This window comes from Mesitornis unicolor, unplaced genomic scaffold (genome assembly GCF_000695765.1).
Source record: "Mesitornis unicolor isolate BGI_N332 unplaced genomic scaffold, ASM69576v1 scaffold8450, whole genome shotgun sequence".
Lineage (NCBI taxonomy): Eukaryota > Metazoa > Chordata > Aves > Mesitornithiformes > Mesitornithidae > Mesitornis > Mesitornis unicolor.
In genome coordinates this window covers 230,547-249,135 of record NW_010156240.1, presented here as the reverse complement: position 1 = coordinate 249,135, position 18,589 = coordinate 230,547, and the positions used below count along the sequence as shown (strand labels likewise).

The following is an 18,589-nucleotide window of genomic DNA, read 5'->3' as shown; positions in this document are numbered from 1 at the left end:
CCCCCATTACTGTTGTATTAAAGGAGACCATGGAGTAGCTTGCCAGAGGAGAACCAGAGTTTTTGCCCCAGGGGGTGGCCAGACTTCCCTGGTAATCACTCCCTGGTGCCTGTGGATGGTGAAGGAGGGACAAAGCTGACATAGTCTGGCACTGATGCCCTAAGCCCGGGACTACCATGTGCTGTGGATGCAGAAGAAAGTGGTTTGTAAGTGGATTTCAGAAGAGTTAATGAGTTTAGGAGAGTGCTTCCCACAGTGTTCATGATGCTTTAGTGACCTTTCTTATCTCCAGTATTTTTGCAAGCTGCATTTGTTAGAAGGGAATGGGTGACAGGTTATGAATTAGATAGTAAGGATCCTGCCCTGTTCCTGCATGTGAGCACAGGAAAATGAAGGCTGGAGCACTGATTTTTCCCTGGCTTCTGATAGGAATGCACTTGGAATGGTCACACCCGAGGATTTAGAGGTGTTAGAAAATTAGAGAATACACAAAACTGAACAAATAATGAGTAATGGGAGAGTACACAGCAACAGAAAATCTATTCACAACTTAGAGGTTGATTTTTATTTTTTTTCCCCTCTTTCTTGCTGAGTAAGGCAGTTCTAGGAAGCTGATGGGTCAGATTCCTGGTTGGAACAGAAAGCAAGCACTTTTTGTGTGTGTGTACCTCCTGTTTACAGAGTGTATGGTGTGTGCTGCTGCACAAGCAACACCTGAAATTTCCGCAGAAAGAAACATACTTTGCTTTGTCCTAAGGAAAAGCTGTTCTAAGTCCTTGTTTCTCTCTCAGCTCTGGTGATCTCCAAGAAACGTGATTGCTTCCTGTGCTCTGCTTTCTGCCCTTGGGCCTTCCCATTACACCTTGGGAAATCCTTGCTCCAAGGGAAGTGAGGCCAAAGGAAATGAGGACTCATCCCCTTTGTGGGCTCTTTTTGCTCCTCCACAGATGCTTTCCCTTCCTAGCAGGGCACATCTCGTCTCCCACCCTTCTAGGGCTGCCTGTCTTACTTGCAGAGAAGCTGTGAGACTGCAAACGCTCCCCCCAGGCCTTTCCCTACCTTGTGGCTCAGCATTTCCTTACCCCTCTGCAGGGTAGTGTGGAGCTGCCATTCACCACCTCCAAAACAGAGCATCCTCCATGTGAGTTAGAGCCTTTCTGCTGTCCTGTCAGCCCTGGCTGATCCTCCAGCTTCTTAAGCAGCCGGTTGCTGGAAACGGGGAGGCTCTTGCAGTCTCTGGGCTCTGTGGGGCATTGCTTGGAATCCTCACTGTGGCTGCACTGACAAAGCCCTGTTTTATCTCTACAGTAAGTTGCTCCCTCCTGAAGTCCCCATCTTTCCTCTTCAGTAAGCCGAGTGCTACATCCATGTCCATTAGATTTAGACTGCAAGAAAAAAGGGCTACTTACATGCTTCGGTGTAAATCCGCGGCTTCTGTTCTAGCAGCGGAGCATATGCTGGTACTGCTACACAGTTCAAGCATCGCTGTAGGAAACTTGTAGGGTAAATAATATCAAAGACCAGTCTCATTTCCCGCCCCCCATAGATACCATTTATGGTGAATACCAAGATTAAAGGATTAATTTGCTCCATATTTTTAATTATTTTCCCCATGTGGACACATCACTATGGATGCTTGCATTTTTTTCTTTGTTTGCCATGAAAACTTCACATCTGGGATGCGACTGACTTAATGAAACCACATTTCCAGCACTTTTCAGGTGATTGGCAAACAGTACCTGTCCCTCTGCCTTAACTTGCAACGGCTGGCGATCAAGTGTCTTCTATCAAAAAAGAGTAGTGATGCTCTGAGCCTGTTTGGCTGAAGTAAAACAATTAATTCATTAATTGATGTTCATGATGGAAATACCTTGTGTTTGTGTTTCTCCTGACCTCTTGGTCGAGTCAGACCTCGTATGTTTTATTTCAGATGGGCATCAATATTTGTTTTCATGGTGGCAAGAGAATAATGTGGCTTGGAATTTGGTATTCAAAAGTGAGAAAGAGTGAAGCACGTGAGCAGCAAGCACCTCTCTTGTTCTCTCTGAAGAAGGCTACTCTCAAGCAGTGCCAAGAAGCTACCTACTCTGTGTAGCATGTGGCTTTGCCAGTATCTCCGTGCATAATGCCTGGACACCAAGCCCCTGCGCCACTGCTATCCCTCCTCCTGACGAGAGGGGTTAGCTTCCTTCAGACATCAGCTGGATCTAATTTGAGGCATAGCTTTTTCATCTCTGACACTCATCAATAGAAAAATAAGATTGCCTTAAGTTATCAAAACTCACAAATGACTCTTTACCTAAATTTTTGAGCAAAAAAAAAGTCTAAGCCTGAAAGAGAGAGATTCAGTGCCATGCTATGTTGCAACTGACCACCAGAACAGGAATGACTTGTAGACAGATCAGCCTTCGTGTGAAGCTTGCTTTAGGCAGAATCTCATCCATCTGGAAAGACGTCTAGACTCTAGGTCTTGCTCGTGTTATATCTCAAAGCCCCACCAAGCAGTGAGCCAGTTCAGTAGATGTGTGGTAAGAAGCATATTTCCAGTATGCGAACTCTTTTTTTTCTCTGTCTACAGAAGTAACTGCATTTAGTGTCTACCTACACTACCTTGCAGGGACCTCAGCAGGGTGGTCAAGGGGAAGGCCAGAGAAGACAGGCAGCACAGGTCCCTTCACTTCTTCCAGCCCTGCCTCAGGCTGCCAGTGACCACAAAAGCAAAGCAAGAGACACAAACTGCTCCTGGTGAGCAGCAGCCTGGAGCTGTTATGCTCTGCAGAGCCTTGCAGGGGTGCTTGTGTGACAGGGCAGCATTTTGGGGGTGGACTCTGGATTCCCAGGTGGTGCTTCACCAAGTACAGCATCCCTGTGCACCACACCAGCCCAGGACCTCAGTTGAGGCACTCCTTGTGCCGAGCTGAGGGCTGCCTGGGATACCTTGCAGAGGTAACTCCTCCTAGCAGTGCAGGGACTTTCTAAAATCTGCTGTGTTTCTGATTTTTGGAAGCTAGAAAAACTGAACCCTTGTCTTGTTTATTATTGACCATTTTTGAAATGTCAAACTTTTAATTTTGTCATCTCTTAGTTGGAAAACTTATTTCTGAGAAACTTTAAAAAACTTTCTCTCATTCTGTCCACCAATGACTATCTATTGGATTTTCTCCCAGAATGGAAACTTTGTATTCTGAGTAGTTACCAGCCCAGGGAGGTCTCCTGGATTAAAAAGTATCCTTTTACTTTTTTTCAGAGTATGTAAAGAAGTACGAACAGATGCTCTGAGAACATTGCCCAAACCTTGCCTGTTTAAAACCAGATTATCAGTTTTCTGTGGAAGAATTGGTTCAGCAAGCGCAGCCCTATCAGACCTCTGAGAAAAGATTTTCCTGCCAGAATATCTCTTTTGCAGGCAGATGGGGTGCAGGGGCATCTAAAATCCCATCCCCATCAGTGGCTTTGATTTCATTCTTTCTGCAGTCTGTTTCAGATTTATCATCTTCACCTCAGAAGAGTAAGGTGTGTAGAGCATAAGGAAAGACCATCATCCTGATGGTCCCAATATACAGCTCCTTCTCTGCCCCCTCCCAGTCTACCCTGTACCTTATCATTTTGCCAATCTTATACTTCTCACTTCTGGCCTGCTTAAAAAGTGCTGCTATTATTACCAGCCTGAAATGATTATTTCCTTTGGCATATGGTTCTTGATATGAAAATGCCTTCTCATTAGCTCCTTTGTTGCAAGAACAAACTGATGAGTTTTATTTTCTTGATGCAAACTATCAATTTTCATATTAGGAGGTCAATGACCTGTCTTTGGAAGGGCAGTGATTCCTGTCGTCTTCCTAAAATGTACTCATGCTCTGTTCCTGCAGTTACTCTGCAAGAGTTTGTTCAGGCTGTCCAATTGCTGGTGAAGTGGAACTAGGGAAGAGCCCTGAGGAACTGTTGGCACCTGGTGGAGCTGGAAGGAAGGCAGAAGGAGATGCAAAAAGATTGAAGACTCCAGACTCAGGAGTCCTTGCTTGCTACTCAACTCTTGTTTGTATTATATGTTATGTTATAACATATAACATATGACATAACATTAGAGATAAGGAGGAAGTTCTTTACTGAGAGGGTCATCAGAAGCTGGAACAGGCTGCCCAGGGAGGTGGTGGAGTCACCATCCCTGGATGTATTTAAAAAGCGGGTAAATGAGGTACTTGAGGATATGGTTTAGTGGGTAGACAGGAACAGTTGGACATGATGATCTCAGAGGTCTTTTCCAACCGAGTCATTCTGTGATTCTGTGAAGTCAAAGCAGAAATAAGACTTGCACTGCAGATCTGCCTGCCTGGGCACTCCTGCTTGTGTGTGAAACACAAATGCCTGTGTGTTCCTGCCTTAGGGTTGGGTTTGCTGTTCCAGATGGCGAAGTGCACACCTGAGAACCACTGCTGTTTCTATCCTCTTCTGGGTCCTGAAGCAGCTTCCAGGTGCAGGCAGGCTGCCAAACTGCCTTTGGACATATCTGAGACAGTGGTGATGGGAATCAGCAGCTTTGTACGTGGCTGAGAATTCACAATGTAGCCAAAGCAGGTCTGGGGTCGCAACTTATTTTTCCCTATGTTCTACCACTTCTGACCTTTGATCAAAGGTGTGTAGAGAGGGACTCACCAGCACACTGTCAGCCTGTGCACCGAGTGCAGTGCAAGCATCACCCTTAGCTTCTGTGTGCAGAGCAGTGGGAGGCATGGCAGCAATACCTGCAGGCGAGGGTGCTCAGCGCTGTGCTTTCTGAGAGTGCTATCCTGTGTTCAAGCTGGTCCCTGGATGGGAGCGTCGTCTGTTTATCTCCTGTATGCAGAGCACAGTGTCCACAGTCATATCTTGCCCCACAAACAGCCCGGGCACAAAAGCAAGGCCTCTGCCATTCTGCAAGTGTCCAGTGGGGACAGAGTTTTTCTTACCTTGGGATTCTGGTCGTTCAGGTCATTATTTGGAAGTGGGTTCTCACTAGAGAGGTTGCATATTAATGAGGCTGTCCAAATGTCTGTGGTAGGATCTCCTGTCACTGTGGGAACTGCAGGTTCTCGCAATGGCTTTTGTCTCCTGCTGTTGTAGTTTCAAAATATATGTGCCTTTCTGGGAAGGGCCTTAGTGGCTCAAGCAGGAGTCAAGCCTTTGTGCTTACTTTGGCTTCTTTCTCCACTGAGTAGTCTCCAGGTTCTCGTAATGTACCAGCCAGTATCAGTCTCTATTTATCCCCTTTCTGTGCACATTTGTGGCAATTTTGCTTGCTACAGACACAGTCGCTAACGCTGAATAACATTTTCAGGCTGAAAGGGCCAGTAGCAGGGTGGTTATCAGATAGAGGAAACGCATTGTATTTGTTCTGGCCTTTGGTTCTCAGATAGTATAACGGCAAATTGTGTTCCTGGAAGCTGGGAGGTGGCTTGCAAGATTACACGGCCCCAAAACACATGGAGGCAGTTTGTCACATGTGACAGAGGGACAGAGAAGGGAGGCCAAAGTGGGGAGCATAACTGCTTTTCATGCTCAGCAAAGGTCAGATGCGGCTGATGGCTGCTTTACCTCAGGAACACCGCAGCAGCAGCAGTAGTTGTGCCCTGGTTGCTCTCCTTGAAGTGCTCAGGTGGGTTGGGAGCATAAGTTCATTTGAAAGTTGCTGCTACTTGCAGAGCAGTAAGAGATCCTGTATGTCTTCCAGTAACCATGTAACTCAAGTAACATCTCCTAAAACCATAGAAGAAAAAGTCCACATAGTTTTAGGAGAAGTGACTAAACCAGCTGTGCACCACCTGTGCCCCATGCACCAGTGCTGCGCTGCTCTGCCCCAGCAAAGGCAGCTTGGCAGCCTGCCTGCACCTGGAAGCTGCTTCAGGACCCACTTGGGGAGGCATTGCTCCAGTGTCGGCTGTCCCAAAAAATGCTGGGTTATGGCCCAGCCATGTGGGACAAGGCCTGGAGGAGCGTTGCTGCTCTGGCTGGCACCATCTTCAGCCCTGTGCTCTGGGGAGTTACTGAACAGGCAGCCTCCCATTTTGTACCTCCAGCAGGGGAGGCCACCCACAAAATAACCCCCTTGTGCCATCCTGGGGGGTGTTATGAGAGCAGTGAATGCAGAATGGGCACCATCATCAACACTGCTGCTTGCCGGCACTTGTAGGACTGGGAGGAAGATGCTCTGCAGGCACCCGGTGAGGTTCAGTTTGCCCAAGTCTGGATGGCAAATGCTGCTGTGAAAGCCCTTTCCTGATGTTCTCCTTGAGCATAATAGATAAAATATAGTATGAATATAATAAAATAAAAGATGTGTATCTACCCAACTAATTTTAAATGGCATTATCTCAGCAGATATCAGGATGCAACAGTTTTACTGTTACTACAGCATGCATGTTATTTAGGCTTGTTCCTTTTTTAAAAAAACAAACAAACAATACATTTTTCTCTCTCTCTTATTTGCTTCTTGCAAATCTGTTTCCTAAGGATTTGGTTTTGACAGTCTCTGGTCTTCCACTTGCAATAGATATGGTTACAGACTCAAAATCTTAGACATTGGTATTTCATCCTTTGTGTTTTTTAATTTTAGATTTTCATTGCCTCTGATGGGCTTATTAAAGTCCCTCCTGGTTTCTTTGTCTTCTGTAATTTAAAAATGTGTATTGAAAACATCTTTTTCTATAGCATCAACTGATTCTTTGCCATATTTGTTAGTTCTCTTCTTATCTTCAGTGAAAAGATTGATTTTCTTTTTTTTTAGTCTCTCAAGTAACATCTCCTACAACCATATGGACTTTTTCTTGTATCGCCCCAGAAGACATGTAAAGTGATGTTTTACTTTAAATATGCTTCGCTTGGGATTTTCCAGCTTGCTTTTGCACTTGTAGATTTAATATTTCCCCTTGCTGCTTATGTTTACACTGAACATTTGTTTTCATTTTCAACTTATTGTTGTGTTCAGCTCAGTCTTATCTTGCTGGGCGGAAGTCAAATAGTTTCTTATTGATTACGCTGCTTTCTATCATAGCCTATTAGTTCCTGCCAATTATCTTGTCATCTTGTTGATAAGATTATTGCCATAGGTGTGCTGTAGTGATTGTGGTTATCCAGGGATATTCAAGCAGCAATGCTGATGCACATGAGTTTTCAGAATCTCTAGAAATGTTTCCTTATTTGATGTCCTCTCTCCTTACACCAATTTGTTGCACAAGGCAAGTGGTTATTTGACTTTGCTCTTGTTTTTTAATCCCTGTGTCCTTACTTTAACTATTTAGCAACTACACTATTCACTGTAAGTTGGTTTCTGTGCTGGGATGTTCTCCGCTTCTCACCATATCCCATAGTCCCTCCACTGGAACAACTTCCCTGGTTTCCAGTAATTGCTGGTTTGAGGACTGGAGCTGGTTTTTTTGGACCATCCTGTTTAATCACTGCTGTGAAGGAGCAGCCCTTTGTGAATTTGCCTAGTTCCTTATGTTCTGTGGTAATGGCCATCGGTACCACGTTAATTAATTATGGACAGTGGAAGGAAAAAGTATTTCCTTTTGTTTTAAATCTCAATCTTTCAACAGATGCCATTAGTTTTTGTGCTATGAGATGCAGTGAATGATATATTCATCTTCTCTGTCTTTTCCTTGTTTCCTAGACCTCTGTTGTCACTCTCTTTTTTATCCTAGACATCTCTTCCCGAGACAAGGAGTCGTTGTATATTTGAACATTCCTTGGTTGGATCCATTCCTTACCTCTGCCCATCCCTCTTCCATGTCCTTGTTTCTCCTGTAAGACATCCAATGCTGTGTGGGTACACCATAGATTAATGTGGTGACACCGCAGTGTTTGCTGCTTCATTCCTGTTGTTCTCCTAATGCCTTTTCAAACTGCCTGTTCATAGCACAGGTTTTGCTGCTGTTTTGCAGGCCTGATACAAGGACACTGAACCCAAAAGGTTGTTATTTTTGTTCTCTCTTGCCCCAGATATTAATCAACAGACGTGATAAAAATATTTTAAAACCTTGCCTCACTTGTATCCTTGGACCACCATGGCTGTAACACATCTACCATGAACAATATCCTGTCTTGTCTTTTTTGTGGCCTCAAAGCACAGAGTTATTGTTGTCAGGTAACTACCTTCACTAATCCCAAAACCTCCTTCCCAAGAAGCCACGGCTAATTTTGCAGCCTGGTGTTGGGTAGGCATAACTGGGGCAGTTTTTCTCCCTGCTGTGTGATTTTTCATCAGTTGCTTGATTGCTTGCTTCCATGGCATCTTCTGGAGTGATGTCCTGGGATGGGGCAGTGCTGCTCCTGGGAAAAACCAGAGGCAAAAATCCCTGACAGACTTTGCAACCTGCCGAATTTCTGAATAACACTGTTTTGGTCCCTTAGTAAGAAGCAACAGAGAGTTTAGTGAAGTTCATTTCCAGCTCAGAGCTCTGCTGCCCACCACTGCTGCTGGCCATGGCACAGCCTGGCTGCCCCGCTGGGCATTGTGGGTCAGGCTGTGATGCAAGACCCTGTGCCCATGTCCTCCTTGCAAAGGAGGGACCTCATGATGGGAATTCACAAACAAATTTGTGTTTTGGCTCTTACCTCTTTCCAGCAGGTCTCAGGGCTTTTGCAGGGACACCTGTGCACGGTGGTCTCCCCTTTCTGCTGTGACTCCAGGGACAGTGTTTGGCAAAGAGATGATGTTGAGCAGTAGCCGAGTGGTCCCAGCCTGGAAAGGAGAGCAGTGGTGGAGGCGGCATGAGCCCTTCTCACAGGCAGGGGGAACGAGCCCCTTCGCACTGCCCATGAAATCAGTCATGTGTAGGTTTTTGTCCAGCCCTGGGGGGTGGGGGAAGGAATGTGGGTTGGGCGAAGTCTAGGATTACACCACCGCTGAATTTTTCTTTCCACACTTTAAATAGCCAGCACCTTTTGGTCCTGCCTTTGCGTCTCCCGTCGGCTCTCGTCCTGACAGCACCATCTGCAAGGTAACACCTCTCCCCTCATTTTCTTCTGCCCTGCTCCCCCTGCACCCACCCGTGTCTGCTGTGGATGAGAGGTCACGGTGTGCTTTCTGCCTGTTTAATAATTTTCTAGTGTAGAGGGGTCCTCCCCGTCCTTCCTTGTGGTTGCTGTCAAAAGGCTGCCAGTGTTTCCTGCTCCTCTTCACGTCCCAAAGTGTTTTATAGGGGACTATGTAGGGGGAGGGGAGAGGTTGAAAGTGCTGCTTTGCCTATTTTGTTTTTTTTTTCCTCTCCCCGGATGCGGGAGAGTGTCATTTGCTGTCAGTGCCTTTTCCTGCTCTCCTGGCGAGGGAGTTGCGCGTGGGAATGAAAGGCAGTGCTAGATTGGGCTGGGGGAGCTGCAGGACATGAGTGGGCCTGAGGGCCAGCGCTGTGTGGAAGAAGGTGCCCTCCTTGGCATGAGGGCCTCAGCGATCCCCGCTTTGGCACCTGGTATTGGTGGGAACAGCATTGCTTACTCTTTGCCCCATGGGTCTCAGTGGCCAGGACGGCATCTTGCCCACAAGGGATGGCCTCAAACACCCCCTGAGACTCCTAAATGGCTGCAGCAGAGCTGGTGCCACTCATGCCTGTCTCTTCGCTGTGCTGTCAGGCTCCAGCAGTCACGCTATGCCCTGGTTTTCCTGGGAGGAGAGGTGTCCTCTCAGGCATTTTTGGAGGAAGGTGGGACAGTGGGAGAAGTGCCCACCTTCTCTGTGTCAATTGTCTACTTCTCTTAGTGGAGATCTGTGTAGAGGCAGAAGAAGGTTTAATGGTGCCAAAGCTCCCTGAGAGTGGTACTGTGGGGGAGCCTCTGCAGGCAATGGGCAGATATTTGGAGGGGCAGACCCTGGAAGAGGAGAGATCTCATGTGCCTATGGCATCTGAACCCTTTCTTTTCCTGCTATTAGAAGGATAGGACAATTCTAAAAAAACCACCTTTTCTCACAGTCTAGTAGGTTGCCAGCAATAGTTGCCACCACTGAAAGTAGAAATTTGTTTCCCTCTTATTTTAGTTTGTCCTCTTCCCAAACCTAGGACTTTTGTGTGCTTTATGGGTTTTGTTGCATGGTCTGTAAAACTAGACCTTGGTAAGAAGAAACAAGGGGCAAGAGAAACTCTTCTAAAATATATTGTCAAGTGTTTGATCCTGCTCTCACCCCTCTCCAGCCCTAAGTTTGTTCCCTGTACCTGCTGCTGTGGGAGCTCCAGCCAGGCTGAGCCGCTGGGACTTCTGTGTAATGCTGCGCATAGAGGATAGGCTTCCAGAAGCAGGCGTGTTTTGAGAGGAGTCAAAATCAATAAAACTGATAGTGGCTTTTAAGGACTGGTTTTGGACTAAGCACTGAAAGGTCATGCATGCTCTTAGCACCTTGCTGCCAGCAGGAACAGGTACAAGGAGCAAGAGAAGAATGGTTTGGTGAGTGTGTACGTGTGTGTCCTCTCCCCTCTCTTGCCTCCTGTAGCCCAAATTTCTGCCTCGTTTCATGGCTTGTGCTGAACATAACGAAGGAAACTCCTTCTGAAGGTGGGATGGATTACAGAGTCCCTGGTGCCGTCAGCAATGGCGAAACGGTGCCCACACACCCTGGCATGGAAAAGGAGAAGGAGGAGGAGGAGGAAGACCAGACCCTGGAGCGAGGGCAGTGGAACAACAAACTGGAGTATGTCCTGTCCGTGGCTGGGGAGATCATCGGCCTGGGAAATGTCTGGCGCTTCCCCTACCTCTGCTACAAGAATGGTGGAGGTAAGTGCAGCTCTGGCCCCAGCCAGCCCCAGGGGTGCCTGCTCACTGGTGTTCCTCCGTGGTCCCTCCTGCCTCTGAGACATCTGTGTCTGGCCCTGCTCACCCTTGGCAGCAGCTTCTCAGCAATGCCCAAGCTGAGTCTGAAGACAGGATGCTAACTTGCTGGTGTGGTGCCACTATCTGTGCCATTGCCAGGGGCTGCTTTGACCTGGTGGGAAGTGAGTGATCAAGTGGTCATGTCCCAGAGTTTCTGGTGGCTCTCTTTCCTCAAAGTGCACAGAGCCCTGGTCCTGCTGGCAAAGCGGGTGGCCATCAGCTGGGGAGGCAGGAGGACCCAGGTGGAGGACTTGGGTCTCTGAGCAGCATGACTCACCCCAGGCACCTCTTTCTTGAGGAGCACTGGGTGCGCTGTGCAAACAAGGTGACAGGTCTTGCAATGCAGCAGGGAGCAGTGCAGGAGGCTGCAGGGTACTGCAGTCCTTATAGGTGCTGCAAGGAGCTGCAACATCTCCTGGAGGCTCAGGGAGCCTCTGAGAGACTTTTGACCACAGGTCCTGGTCCGGTGTCTGGTCATGGAGGGATATCCCTCAGGAACTTGTGCTGAAGCCAGACGGCAGGGACAGGCCAGAGTGAGAGGGTTTTCCTTGCCTTGGTGTAGAAGTGCAGCACACTTTCTGGCCCCTGCGTTGCCCTCACAGCATCCACCGGAGCTCCAAGCGTGTGGGAGAGGGGAACTACATGGCAGGGTTGTTGGGTGTGCAGATGGATGTGCTTGATGGAGACAGAGAGCTCAGTGAGGTGCCGGCACACTGGTGCTGTTAGTAATGGAGCTGGGCTGGCTTTTTCAGGTGGAGGATTGCCATGGGTTTTTATAGACATTTGTCCCTGCTTTTAGTTTGGTGCTGCCTTTTTTTAAAGGAGGAAACTGTTTAAAAAAATGAAAGCTCAAAGCACTTTTCAAGTTTGGCTTGGTGGCACATAGAGGAGAGGGAGTTGTTTTCTCTGCTGATTAGTTGCTAATTGGGCTCTCCGGAAGGGTAGGAGAGAGGGGAAATGGTGCTTGGCTGGGAGCTGGCAGGGAGCAAGGACTGGGGACCTGGGGCTGAAATCCCCTGGCTTGAGCTTGGGGTAGTCTCATGGGCCTCACTAAACTGCTTTCATCCCAGTGGCATAAAAGAGGATTAACTGTTGTTTAGCTACTTTCACGCCTTGCTTTGCTCAGTGTTTGTTTCTTTTCACCAGGTAGTTGAGTATTTTCTTTCTCAAAAAAGAAGGAAATTTTTGAGTTTTCTTTTTCCATGGGGAACATTGCTTGGCTGCTTGCTGAGCTGTGTCTGCTCCCACTGCTGTATCCTTCCCGGGTGCCATCCTGCTGAGGGGAGTGGGAACTGGGACCCTATCCTGACACCCATTGTATTGGGTGAGCCCAGGAAGAACTCAGGGAGGGCTCTGGGGCAATGAAAGCTGGTGTGTGTGGGTGGACAGCAGAGGCAAGACACAGAGGGATTTCTCAGCCTTATTTTTCCCCTGAGAAACAGGCCTGAATTAGCAAAGCCCCATGAAGCAGCAGAGGCTGTGAGGGATTTGAAGTCTCAGGCAAATTTTTCATCACTGGCTCCCCCTTCCCATGAGATTGGAGCAAGGATGGGCCATGAGACTCTTGTGCAGAGAGGACAAAGTTTCCTGTGTGGCTTTCCTTGAGGCAGGGCAGGGTGATGAGGCTGTGCAGGACTCACAGCTCCCTCCTGCTTTGTGGAGCCCAGGCTGCCCTGACTGGTGCTGTACCACATATCTTGTAATGCCTTGAGATTAATTTTAAAAGCTGCCAGAGGTTTTGTACTGTACTCCTTTGGGAAGGCTGGTCCACACACTTGCTTCTCTGGTACTTTAATAAATGTGAGGGTCAATCATGGCCATTTACTATTCTGCCAGCATTACTATCTAACTGAAATAGCTCTGCCCCACTGCCCGACTTTTTCTTCCCCCACTGAACTGCATGCAGGCAGTGGTGATAACTGCTCTCAGCTCTTGCTTTGCTGCCCTGAATAAGTCAGACTCTTCACAGAAAAAAGGTATCTGCAAAATCTGAGCTATGCAAAGTGGGGCAGCCAGTCACTTTTAATTTCTGTAGGGATATTTCCACATTACAAAGGAATTAGTAGTCCCTTATGTATTGACTGCTCAGTTTTTGATAGCAAGGTCTTATTATATAGCATGTGTGGCGGCAGAGGGGAAAGCAGAAAAAATGTTATTTTTTCTCTTGCTCACTCTTGCTTTCACCTCTTGTGGCAGGGTCAGGCCCTCCCTGGGCAGGCTGGCCCCATTGATTGGGAAATACTGGGGAAGCCTGTCTGGTGGTGTGGCTGTCGGTGCCGCACCCCCTCCCCAGCGCTCCCCAAGCTGGTTGGTCCCGAGGGCCCTGCCAGTGCCTTATCCCCTGAATTGCTCCCCAAATCACCCAGTCCCAAGAGCCCACTGCCATCCCTGCACTTGCAGAGGGGAAAAGGTCTGAAGTGGTGGGGACACACGTGGCAGCACTTCCTGCTTTCCCTTCCAAGAGGCCATCCTGTCTGCCGCTCTTTCCTGGGGTGGTGGGGCTGGTGTCTGGAACGTCCCACTTTGCCTGTCCCCCCAGCCTGGGGGGCAAGGGGAACAGAGCAGATCACAGCTTATAGCCAAAACGTATCTCCAAATTCCTCCTTTGCCCCATCATAATTTTGCATCATTTCATAGCCCGCATGTCAGGACCCTCTAGTGACACTTTCAAAGCGTGAAACCTGCTGGAAACCTGAGCTAACCAGAGATGCTGAGGAAGGTTGTAGGCCAGACTGCAGGCTGCAAATAAGGGAAGCCTGTGCTGGAGAGCTCGACCTGCCACCTCAAAGGCCCCCTGAGTTCCCCTGGCTGCACTTTAGTAAATACAGACTTTTGTACTAGAATAACATCTCTTGGAAATAGGCTCCACTTTTATGATTATATGTTTGCATGCAAGCTGGGAGTTGAGGGGATGGTGTTGATAGAATCCCTGCCCTTTGCCCTCACTGATTTCTTTCAGCTGATAGAGGGAGAGCATCTGGGCAGATGCTTGTCATTCCCCCATGGCAGCCAGATATCAGCATCCTGCCCTTCAGCTGCTGTTTGCCCACAGGGAGCTGCCAAGATGCTCTCTCTGTCTATTATGTTGATTGCTTTTTTTGCAGGGAGAGAAGGGCTGTGGCTCTGTACCCCACTGGGATGAGTGTGGGGTGGAACTAAAGGCCGGTCCCTAAAGCTCCTCTTCCCTCTCCCTGCCCCTGCATGCTAGCTAAACTTCTTAATGAAATCTCTTGGGTTTTGAGTTTACTTGTGCACTGGGATTGCTATTCCCCATACACTCCCACCGACCTGACCCAGAGCCAGTTAGCATCTTACGGGCACAAAAAAAGACTATACATGGAAAACGCAGTTAGTGGCTGGCTGGGGTGGTACCTCTGAGCCTGCCGCAGCTCAGCTGCCACTCTCCTCTCAGGGTGACCCCTTTTCATGCCGGCTCCCCATGTCCCTGCCTTTGCAGCAGGACTTGACCAGCTTCAGTGGCACATGAATGCAGCAGGGAGGGTGGACCATCTTGCAGGGTTGTTTCTTCTGCTCTATGGAGTAAAAGCCATTACTGCATTTAACATTAGCCTGGAGTAATCAAAAGCCTGATGTATTTTAACTCTTCCTGCCTGGTTTCATGACAGGGCTTGAACAGGAGGGCAGCCATGGCTGCTGATACATACTTTCCTGCACTATTTGGTTTTTGTTTGTCTGTCTGCTGCATTTCAGTGAGCAAATGGTTGAGCAAAACCACAGACTGGGTCAAGGCATCATTCTCTATGTGCCCTTCAGTGCCTTGGTGGTGTTATCTTGTCATGGGCTTGCGAGCCACAGTCATTCAGAATAATCAATATGAAAAGAGTCACCAACTTGATCACAATGGTTTTACAGCTGGATGTTCTCCTGTATTTATATACACCTATTGAGAACAGATTTTACTCTTTTTTGCGCAAAAAACAGGCCTAGAATATTTCTTTCCCTCTCATTTCTAAATGTTGAGTTTCCCCATTGTCTGGGAGATGAAACATGAAGAAAAACCCTTTTTCCTGGCACTTTTGTCTGTGGCTTTCCCACCCCTGCAGCCCCCATCCTTCCTAGGCTGTCCTCGCTGGGAGGCACCTGTCTAGTGCCAGGTTGAAGATGGCCTGACCTCAGTCACCTCATGGGGCTTATTTTTTTTTTATCTGCCTCTCAAATCTGCTAGGTGCCTTCTTTATCCCCTACCTCATCTTCCTCTTCACCTGCGGGATTCCTGTCTTCTTTCTGGAGACGGCGCTGGGGCAGTACACCAGCCAGGGAGGGGTGACAGCCTGGCGCAGGATTTGTCCCCTCTTCGAAGGTGAGTGAGGTGAGCCTGGGAGGACATGGTGAGCCAGCGGGACTGCGAGGTCCTGGGGTCATGAGCAGTGATGCCTCTCCTCACAGCCTGAACCATTACGTACCTTCGCATATCTGCTGCCTACACCTGGGAATCCCAGCCTGGGAGGGCCAGTGGCTGCCTCCTTTCCAAAATAATGCTGGAAAAATTAACTGCCTTTCTCAACAAACAGTTCCCATCATTGCCCTGCATCTCGGCTTTCTTCTTCATGGCTGTGGCTCTGGCTAGAAGTTTTGCACCCAATCAAGGTTGTCATCCAAGAGCTGGATAATGAAAATGGTTTTGGTGGTTATAAGGAACCTAAAACATAGTATATTTTAAGTCAACGCTATGTAATTTTCCTGAGTTTGCAGATGGTTTAAAACCTTAGTGGTGAGAGATCAGCTGTCTTAATAAATCATTAGCTGTCAGATCCACTTCTGGCATGATTTCAGCACAATTATCCTGTCTCAAGCTACTTTCTGTGATTTCTCTGGAAGTCTCAGTTGCTTTCCCGCCATGAACCAAAACCTTTAGATGCTCCTCTGGCAACTCCTACAGAAGGTGTGTGATGTTAATACAAAAGCTTCCCAGACAAAAGTGAAAAAGGATGAGCGAACAAAATAGTGAATTTTGGTATAAGAGGTGTTATTCAGCAGGTGGAGCAATGTCACAGATTTTTATTTCCCTTTGGGTGGCTTTCCAACCATAATCTGCCGATACCCTGCGCAAACTCCCTCCCCTTGACACCCTTTCACCAGGGAAGGTGGAGGTGGGGTGATAGGAAGAGGGGTTCTCCAGGGTCCCTGCATAGATCCCCACTGATGTGGCATGGTTGGTTTCGGGGAAGGCATGATGGCTCTGGTGGCTGCCCTGCTGGTATCCACCTGGCAGCATGGTCCAAATGCAGAACAGCAGATGAAAATGTTGGGTGAGCACCTAAGGGGAGTCCTGTTCCCGTCCCCTGGTGTGTGGGTCACTGGCCTTTGGGACTCGCTTTCTGCAGGAATTGGCTACGCCTCACAGGTCATCGTCATACTGCTGAACTTCTACTACATCATTGTCCTGGCCTGGGCCTTATTTTATCTCTTCAGTTCATTCACCATCGACCTCCCTTGGGGCAGCTGTGACCACGAGTGGAACACAGGTGGGTGCAGGGACCCCTCCCAGTCCTCCACTGGCTCCTGGCTGAGGGAAAGCTGCTCCTGCCCGGGGACAAACCTCAGGAGAGTGGGTCACCCCTGTGTGGAGGGACCACTGGTCATAGGGGAGGGGAGTGCCAGGCCACTGCAGTGCTGCTGGCACTTTGGGGAGGAGGCTTGGTTGATCTGAGTCTTTGCTAGAGAGCACCAGTGCTGGTACTGCCCAAACACTTGCAGCACCCAGGAGGGCCATGCAGTGGAGGTCTCCCTAGTGGCTCCTGCTCTGCGTTCCAGCTACTGTGGGCACCTTCCTTCTTGGCATCTTCCAGTCATCCTGTCCTGTATTTTAGCCATAGACCAAATGCTGGCTGGGACTGCTTGCTATGCTTGCTGGAAGGAAAAATTAAATGCCATAGTCCTAATAGTCCTGGGTTTCTTGCGGCCTTACCCTAGAGAGGACTCCTTTTGTGTATTTTTGGGACTATACAAAATTTGTCTCAGAGTCAATGTCAATGAGTGTTGACACTGTGGATGGAAAGGGAGGGATGTTTCTGATACTCCAGCCACTGCTACTTAATGCTGCCTTTCTCCTTGGGCCTCTCCCACAGGGAACTGCATGGAGCTCCAGAAGGCAAACTCGACGTTCAATGTGAGCAGCGAAAATGCCACCTCCCCTGTCATTGAGTTCTGGGAGTAAGTAAAGTAGAGACCTGTGCCAACCTTTCCTATGGGACATACCCTCCCTGGGCAAGGAACAAACCCTGCAGTGGCACTTCCTATTAACCCATCCTTGCCAGAAGAGACACAAGAGAGGAAGCCAGGCAGGACAAGGTGAAGAGTATCAGGGGCAGTGCCATCAGTGAGGGTAACACTGCTGCTCTGTGATGTTTTGTCTGCATGTTTTGGAAGCTGTAGTGGGTTCAGCTGTTGAAGAGGATGCCTTAAAGCCCTGTGGTGCACTATATGAGTTCAAGCAGGTTAGATGGGGCTTTGAGCAACCTGACCTAATGGGAGGTGTCCCTGTCCATGGCAGAGAGGTTGGACTATGATCTTTAGGGTCCCTTCCAACCCAAACCATCCTATGATTTTATGATCTTTCGTTTGAATCTGTGCTACTGTGTGATACCAGCACATTCCCGGGAGGCTATGACATAGTTGATGGTGACTTTTGTACAAGGACTAGTCTTCTTCTTAAAGATTAAAATTAAAAGGGGATGGTTTTTCTTTGGAGTGACTAGTATGCAAAATATCTAGAGGAGAGCAGCTCACCAAAATGAAGTGCTGGGGCCAGCTTACTTCATGGTGAAATTTGCTCCCCCATTTTCATTGTTTTCTCTCCTTGCATTAGCTACCCTGAGGTACAGAGCATCTTTATTTCTGGCGTGAAGGCATAGGCCTGTTGGCTTGGGACCTCTGATGGTCCTCAGCATCTCCTAGGAAAGCATGCACTCAGCAGTGCTGAGTCCTGGCTAACAGACTCAGCAAGTAACCCCTTTGCTGCTGTGGATGGAGGGCTCTGCCCTTGGCAGCACTGCTGTGGAGCACACAGTACCTCCGGGTCACTCCTGGCTCAGTACAGGGATGCAGTTCTTAAATTTCAAAATTTTTATGCTTTCTTTGTCTCCTGTGTGCTCCCTGAGCCCATGCTCTCCCTCTGCTTGTTGCTCACATGATGAGGTGGTGGCCTGTTTTAGTCTGCTTTTCCTGAGCCTGGCTGCTGGAATAGTTGATGTTCCCATCACTGCTGTGACCACCCCTGTGTAACTGGGGAATCAGCACATGGGACTGGAATTTCCACCCTCCATTTCTTCCGATGCAGCATCTGTTCCTGCCCTCCCTGGTGGGGGAGGTAAGAGGCTGCCATTTCCTCAAGAAACACTGACCTGCCGGTGGGCTCATGGTACACGTCTGGGGCCTCTTCTGGCCACAGTGCAGTGCCCGGTTAGTTACGCTCCACTGGCACCCTTTCCCCAATGGTTACAGAGTTCATGTCCTTAGAAGCAGGGAAAGACTGACATGATGAAACGTATCTGGTGGACCAGGCTGATTTTTCAAGCCCCTCTCTTCTTCTCTATCCGCCACAAGGCTGTGGGGCAGGAAGGGAGGCAATGTGTCTTAGACTGCAGTTCTTCAGGAGTGTAGCCTTTATGTTAGGACAACTGTTGTCTTTGCAGCAGGGTAGGCATTGCTGCTGGGCTCTAGGGTAGTGCATGTCCCTCTCTGCCTGTCTCAGGCTTGGGGTTTTGGGATTGCACCACGGTCTTTCACATCCGGA

The 18,589-nt window shown here is 48.5% G+C and overlaps 1 protein-coding gene across 2 annotated transcripts in view; it reads left to right on the top strand.

The window, feature by feature from the left end:
• Window positions 1–10,523: 10,523 nt before the first annotated feature.
• SLC6A13 (solute carrier family 6 (neurotransmitter transporter), member 13) overlaps window positions 10,524–18,589 on the top strand; it is a 29,613-nt gene continuing 21,547 nt past the window's right edge. The window contains exons 1-4 of one of the 2 annotated variants that reach the window (XM_010184874.1): window positions 10,524–10,737; window positions 15,020–15,154; window positions 16,179–16,319; window positions 16,923–17,007. In XM_010184874.1, the coding sequence (XP_010183176.1) occupies window positions 10,524–10,737; window positions 15,020–15,154; window positions 16,179–16,319; window positions 16,923–17,007 (575 nt within the window). The remainder of the gene's footprint in view (window positions 10,738–15,019; window positions 15,155–16,178; window positions 16,320–16,922; window positions 17,008–18,589) is intronic. The other variant, XM_010184947.1, reaches the window with a different exon arrangement.